This window comes from Asparagus officinalis, chromosome 9 (genome assembly GCF_001876935.1).
Source record: "Asparagus officinalis chromosome 9, Aspof.V1, whole genome shotgun sequence".
NCBI classification, from domain to species: Eukaryota; Viridiplantae; Streptophyta; class Magnoliopsida; order Asparagales; family Asparagaceae; genus Asparagus; species Asparagus officinalis.
Genome location: NC_033802.1, coordinates 39,011,090 through 39,018,229, shown reverse-complemented (window position 1 = coordinate 39,018,229; position 7,140 = coordinate 39,011,090). Strand labels below are relative to the sequence as shown.

The 7,140-nt window shown below is 34.6% G+C and overlaps 1 protein-coding gene across 1 annotated transcript; it reads right to left on the bottom strand.

Annotated features, from left to right (window-relative positions):
* On the bottom strand, window positions 2,870-4,608 carry LOC109824458 (pumilio homolog 12-like). Its single transcript, XM_020391059.1, has 5 exons — window positions 4,264-4,608; window positions 4,021-4,186; window positions 3,779-3,942; window positions 3,340-3,595; window positions 2,870-3,238 (listed from the first exon to the last, which is right to left on the bottom strand). Exons 1-5 carry the CDS (start codon window positions 4,602-4,604, stop codon window positions 3,068-3,070), a joined length of 1,098 nt encoding a protein of 365 aa, XP_020246648.1. The 5' UTR covers window positions 4,605-4,608; the 3' UTR covers window positions 2,870-3,067.

The following is a 7,140-nucleotide window of genomic DNA, read 5'->3' as shown; positions in this document are numbered from 1 at the left end:
AAAGTTTAAACTATAAATTTTCTTTAACTTCTGATATTTGGATATCTAGAGCACATACTGGTTATTTATGTATCACATCACACTGGATTGATGATAATTGGTAAATATTTAAAAGAATTATTTCTTTTATTGCATCTGAAGAGTAACATAAAGTTATTAATATTACAAATTTAATAATTGAAGAACTTATAAAATTAGAAATATCAGAAAGAATATTTTCCCTTTCACTAGATAATGCAAGTAATAATAATCTAGTTGTTGATTATATCAAAACATCTCTGCTATTGCCATGTCATGGTGATATTTTTCATATTAGATGTGTGTCATATTTTAAATTTAATTGTTCAAAGTGCATTTGGTGAAATTAAATCCATGATAGAAAAGGTTAGGATAGTAGCTTATGCTCATAATACTTCTGAACAAAGAATTAAAAGATGAAAACAAGTCTGTAGAAGAAAAAAATTTAAAACCTATACTAATTCCAAAAGATGTTGACCATAGGTGGAATTCTACCTATGCAATGTTAAATGTAGCAATATAATATAAAAATTATAAATAATTTTATTGCTTTCTATACTTCTAGTTCTAGCTCTGGTAGTATGTATGGAATAACTGAGAATGAATGGACAGTTATATGTAATTTAAAAGAGATATTACAAGTTTTTTATGATGCTATCATGTTATTATCTCGCTGTTATAATCCAACCATTACTTTAGTTGCTTTATAAATTTAATAAGTATTTTAGGCCTATTCATATTATTTTTGGTTCGTGGGTTCTTATTGATCCGTGTTTGAAGGATATTGGCCTTCAAAGTTTGTTAAATTCTTTGTATGGTAATATGATAATAGACACTGATGATGGTTAAACCATTACTGCTCTTACTCATCATAATACTATTAGAAATTATTTTCAAAGATTATATGATGAGTATGCAGCTAAATATATTGTAACTACACATCAGTCTACAGCTTCTGCTTCTACGAGCTCAAATCGAGGTAAAAGAGTGAGTTTTGATAGGGAATCAATGGTAGTTGAGCTAACTGGTGGATCTGGACTTGGATCATCAGTGAAGATTTTTAAAATTAATCAATATTTAACTGCATCTTTAGTTAAATGTCAAAATAATAGTTTAGATATTTTGCAATGGTGGAAAGTATATGGAACAATTTCATATCCTATATTTTCCATCATGGCTCGTGACTTACTAACAGTGCAGGGTTTCACGGTAAATTCGGAATTCGCCTTCAGCACAACAAGACGTTTGATCGATGATCACATGACATCGTTAGATCTGTATACCGTACAAGCGGTAATGTGCCTACAAGATTGGTGAAGGTACGAGAAGAGAACACAAAACATCGATCGGATGGTTGGTATTGAAGATAAATTTGAAGAGTTGGGACTAGCAGGTAGATATAAAGAGTAGATATTATTCATCAATTTGTAATTTTTATTTCTTAGCTGAAAATTTGTGATAAATTATTTTAGAAACAGTTGCAAATGATAGTGATATAGATGAGTAGGTGCCAACCTAGTTGGGATGTATTCATCTATTTTGATGCGACGAATTCCAAAATAAATTTATAATTATAGATAATTTACTGATTATTAATAAAGAAGTTATTTTTATCATTTTAATTTTTATAATTTTTTGTATTGTAATTTATGTAATTACAAGTGATTAATAATATGATTGTTTTTATTAAAATTTTGTTTAATTTTTGGTTATGTATTCTTAAAAATTTAAAGAAATAAAAAAATAAAAAAATATAAAAAAACAAAAAAAACTGGGCTAGCCCGGTGCTCGGTCCGCTTAGACCCGGGCCCGGGCCTCAGTTTTGCCCGGCCCGAGCTGACCCGAGCCGTCCCGTTTGGATAGCCCTAGGGAAATTGTTAATGAATTCTTTCACATCAAGCTACAACCCCACCACTTTGGGCCCCACCTCTACAGTGAGCTTGTTGCCATGCTTTTAATTTTAAATTAAGAAACTATATCGGTTTGGCATATTCAGCACTCTGCTAATGGCCACGCCCATTATTTAGTTGAACTTGCTTTCAAATAGAAATGTATCTTTTTATCATATCTTTCTGAGGGTCTACAATATATCTGTAATCAAATTATCTATGAAGCAATATAATTGAGTCCATCTCAAGGACTCACAAAATCTAAAAAAGAAAAAAAAGAAAAAAAAAGAAAAAAAAAGAAAAAGAGAAGTTGTTAGAATATAAAAACATAGCCCTCAACCCTCATCACAATTTTAATGTTTTGATATAATTGGTAAGAGACTTTAAGATGGCGTCGCAACAACCCATGTTTAGATTCCATCATCCACAAAATTGAAGTTGATTTTATTAAACACCGCCATATGAGCCTAGGTTTCGGCCCATAAAAGAACATTCGACCTTGAAGTTTCAGTGCAATTGGTTCCGGAATTTAAGAGCAGTCTCAAAGTCAAAAGACCGTCTCATCAAGGTTGAGGACATTGCACAATGCCAATGAAGCCGTTGTTAGGTTTCTCAGATTTGACGCAGGAAACTGTTGATGTTGAAATCATTGGAAATATTTTGAAATCTGCTAAGTTTTTGTAAAATTTTTTTGGGGACCTTTCTTCATTGATATCTGTTGGAAGTTTTTTATTAGTTCCTTATCTGAATATGGAAATTTCAGTTCGGGTCAGATTGTGTACGGGGATGTCTCTATGATTACTAGAAGAAAGATTATAACTTTACGCCTGAAATGAGTACAGACTTGTGAAAACCCGAAATATATTTTTCTTTTTCCTGGCATCCCATTGATGAAAGTTTAATACAAGGTCAAAGTGGCACAATCTGGCAACAGTTTGTGCTCTTCTACCATTAACCACAAATTGAAATTGAAATTGAAAACAAAACATTTAGACTGCTACTTTTTGATCAAACATAATTCTGACACAAACTTGCACAGACTGCAATACTACATGAAATTGTACAAAATTTGGAGAAACTCTCTACCAACTTAAAAGCCCGTGCTAGAAATTAAAACAAAACAAAATAACACCTAGAGAAAAATAGCAATAAGTAGTACTTCATCCAACACAACATAACCACGCTTCAATAGCTCGAACTCTTTCTCGATTTTTTGATTCCTGTTCTAGAGATCCAATGCACCTTAAAACCTTGCATGCGAAAAAATTCTCCTCCAGTTCTTCAGGGAGCCTTCTGATTGCACGAGCTAAATCATTGTAAAGTGAAGTACCCTGTTCCATAACGAGAAAATGTAATGAATTTTATTTCTAAAGAAACATCAACCCATGCGAAAAATAAAATAAAATTGAAGTAAAAGAGTGTAGAAAGTCACCTTGCTTATCTTGAGTGCACTTTGGATAATATAGTTTGCATATCGGTCTGTCACAAGTCTTTCAAGTTTATCACTGTCGAACTCTGCGAGTTTTCGAACTAACACTTCACCTGCTGATGATTTGAGGCATGCTTCTATCACATAACTCCCATTTTCATCCGTTGACAAGTCCTCCAACTGATTCTTCAACACTCTACATATCTCTCTATCAAACTGACAGTCACCAATCTTCAGAGCAAACTGGATCACAAGATTTCTGCGGGGAAAAAAAAACAATAGCTTATAGTTTGAAACACTAATTAAACGCAACAAGATTACTAATAGAGAAGGATCACAAGATTTCTACAAAAAAAAGAAAAGAAAAAAAAGACAATAGATTATAGTTTGAAACACTAATTAAATGCAACAAGATTACTTCTAGATAAATCTATATCTTTACCCTTTGGAGGTTTTTGAAAGCGTCGAAGCATGGTACACAAGTCTATCTAGAATTTTTCGTTGCTGAGAATCTCTCGATGACTTGATGCATTCTTCAAGAATGACTTTTCCGATGGCACTTTTTCCAAGTTTCAGGCATTTCTTTGTGGCTGCGTCGAATATGAACTGAAAAAATTAAGGGGGAAAAAGTTAGACTACATAAATCTAATGTGGAGGTAAAAGGCTTTAGATATTGAAACTAACCAATTTCTGCCTGTAACTTAAGGTTCCAAGACAATACAGGATGAGTTTAGAGGCAATAGGATGCATCATTAGCTCAACCACATTTCCCTCGAGAGCAGAGGTGACCCAGTTGAACATGCAAGGACATTGCTTGACAAAATCAACGAACACCTTAACTGACTCAATTCTGAGGAAATACCCAAGAAAATCTCAGCATCGAAAACTAAAAAAAACTGGACATAAGTCTGAAATTAAGGAACATACCCATATTCATCTTTGGCTGCTATAGTAAGTATACGTCCATCTCGAGTTATATAGCTAATTAGATAGATTGGATCAACCAAGACGTCTTGACCGAGCAATAACCTCTGCAACCTTGAGCTCCCATCTTCACTGGTCATGACATCTAGGATCATAGAGGTAACATCTGATTGCGGGGCTGTCGGTTGGTAAATTCGAGGCAAATTGCCCACATTGGTTGAATTGGGATTAGAAGCACAAGGAATTTGATGAGAAGAGGGCATCGTTGAGGTTTGGATCATCCTCTGATCAGCTTCAAGCCTCTGAATCAAAGCTTGCCTTTGCATAATGTATTGTTGTTGCATGATGCAATGCTGTTGTTGCATGATGCAATGCAAAGCTTCGGATGATGAACAAGAGAAAAATAGAGGGAACTTTGAGTTGATGGTTGATGAATAAAGAGAGAATTAGAGTGCATGAGAGTAGTGCTACAGCGCTATGATTTATTTTATTAGCGGCGGGGGCGGGGGGGGCGGGCGGTGGGGTTCTTTGTTCGAGTCCTAAACGGGACAAGGATTGGACTCAGGCAGAATCATAGTAAGAATTGGAGGCAATATATAAATCCTACTGGGGAAAGGTTTTGTTAGACCCGAGTCCAATTAGAAAACTCGGACCATTACGGACAAGAACCCGACCCACTAATGAATGGCTCCCCTTGTTATGGTAGAACTATGATTCTTCTACAACCTTGACTCTTCTTAAATTCTGAGAGCACCGCTTGGAAGTTCACTGATGGAAATAGGAGTATTTTTTTTTTCTTTCTAAAAATTGTCATAAAGAGAATCTCTATATAAATCTGGATTTGATTGCACATAACCCCTTGTACGACCGTTGTTTTGAGCTTAGTAGCCTTAGTGACCCCATAGTGAACCTTATAGTTTTATCGTTGTAGATAGACCTAAAGTTAAATTTCTCTGACTCTTTACCCTGGGGGCGAAATTCTAAAAGTTATTGCCCATAAGTGAAATTAGTGGGTCTATCTGAGATAAGAGTAAAAAATATTTAACTGAAGGGTCCACATGCAACAATAAAACTATGGAGGTAGTAAGTTCAAAATAGCAATAATATAGGGGTCTACGTGCAATTAACCCCACAAATTTGTAATTAGATATTTGTCTCTTCCCCGCGGGCCGCATCAAAGGCATATCACCTTAGCTCTGAGACGATAGATTGATTTCTTGTGAAATCAACCAATCATCAGAAAGGAACAAACCTCCAAGAAAACACATCATGTTACACCACTGATTAAAAATTAACTATCAAAATTTGCTTTGTAACAAAGTTGAAGTTTCAACATTCTATTCAATCTTGTAATAGTCATCATCACCGAAGAGAAAAAAAAATTTACAATCAGGGAGAAATTATTGTTAGTTAATATAGGCAGGAAACCAACATTTCTCGGTTTGACAATTATCACTCCCTCTCAAACGAAGTGTCAGGAAGAAAGTTTGACAATTTTATTTGAAAATAAGTGCATTGTCCCCAACAAGCTCAATTCTATCCTTTCAACATGCCTACGGGCAGCTTCAGGTAGGTCTTTATAACTTCTTAGGGATGAGATATCACTCCCCTGCTCTTTATTAGAACTCCTAAAGAAGGTAAAACATATTTGCTTCCGTTCCCTTTACTAAACTCCCAAACAACATTTTATCTTTTCACTTCTATTCCCTACCTTTCCATTCCATTATTAACTTTCCGTTCATTCCCTTAGTAAACTCCCAAACAAAGCATAAAACTAAAGGGAGTTCCATTGTAGCTACTCTTTAAATCTACAGTAAACTCCTTTAATTTTAGCTCCTAAATAGTGGCCCCATGGTTCGGATACGGCTCGGATATAATACTTGTCATATTTGTACCTTACATATCTCGGATACGGATACAAATATGTCTTGGTAAAGAAAATTTATAACCATAATCGAATGCGGATACACATATACGTATCGATATAAGCGGATATACACACATATACAAAGTAAATATGAGAAAACTAGATAGTATTGAAAAAAATATAGTTTATATGATATAAGAGAGTTCATCAACATGTTCATTATATCTAAAAAGCTAGGATTAGATCTCTTGATCAACAAAATTAGCCTCAAATTCATTTATCTAGGATTAAAACTATTGCAACTATGTGACCTACATATATTCAGATATAGATACAGATAATTCACTACATTTAGTTATCATATCCTATAAGTTACATATTTTAACAACCATATCCGTATCCTAATAGGTATGGATATTTTCTCAGGTATGAATATTTTTGTGCACCCCTACTCCCAAAACATGCATCCCCGCTAAAATCCCCAAATCAGAAATGTGATGCCCCATTTTATAGTCCCACATCAAGTGGTGACTAAGAGTTGAGAGATTTTATAAGGTAAGTCATGAGTTCAAGTGTAGCATCGGCTAGTCGATTTGGCAATGGTTTGAGCTAAACAATACGCTACACTCAGTGGGTCTTATGACTTACAGCACACAAAGGGCTTGGGGGGCCGCAGCGAGACACATGATACCAGAGCATTTTTCCAGCCGCAGGTGTAGAGCTTGTCACGATGAGGATATCACATATATAAGGTGGGGTGATTATGATGCTCCCAATTATAGTCCCACACTGAGTCATGACCAAGAGTAAAGAGAGTTTACAATGTAAGTTGTTGGATTTTTTGGTCAAAACCGCTTTCCAAAAATGAGTTTTCAAACTATTTCAAACTATGTATTTATTAATTACTGGTATTTTTAGAAATTCTTAGTAACGTAGCAGAAAGTTAAAGTTTTGGTGTTTTAAAAGGTCATGCGTTCGAGGTTTGCCAACGGCAAATCGAGAATTATTTTTAT

Bases quoted from the DNA above. Each gene is read 5' to 3' on its own strand.
- LOC109824458 (XM_020391059.1), bottom strand. From the start codon at position 4,604: ATGCAACAACAATACATTATGCAAAGGCAAGCTTTGATTCAGAGGCTT. The intron at 4,187-4,263 runs GTATGTTCCTTA...GTATTTCCTCAG, and splicing joins GCAGCCAAAGATGAATATGG to AATTGAGTCAGTTAAGGTGT. The intron at 3,239-3,339 runs GTGACTTTCTAC...GTTATGGAACAG, and splicing joins GTGCACTCAAGATAAGCAAG to GGTACTTCACTTTACAATGA.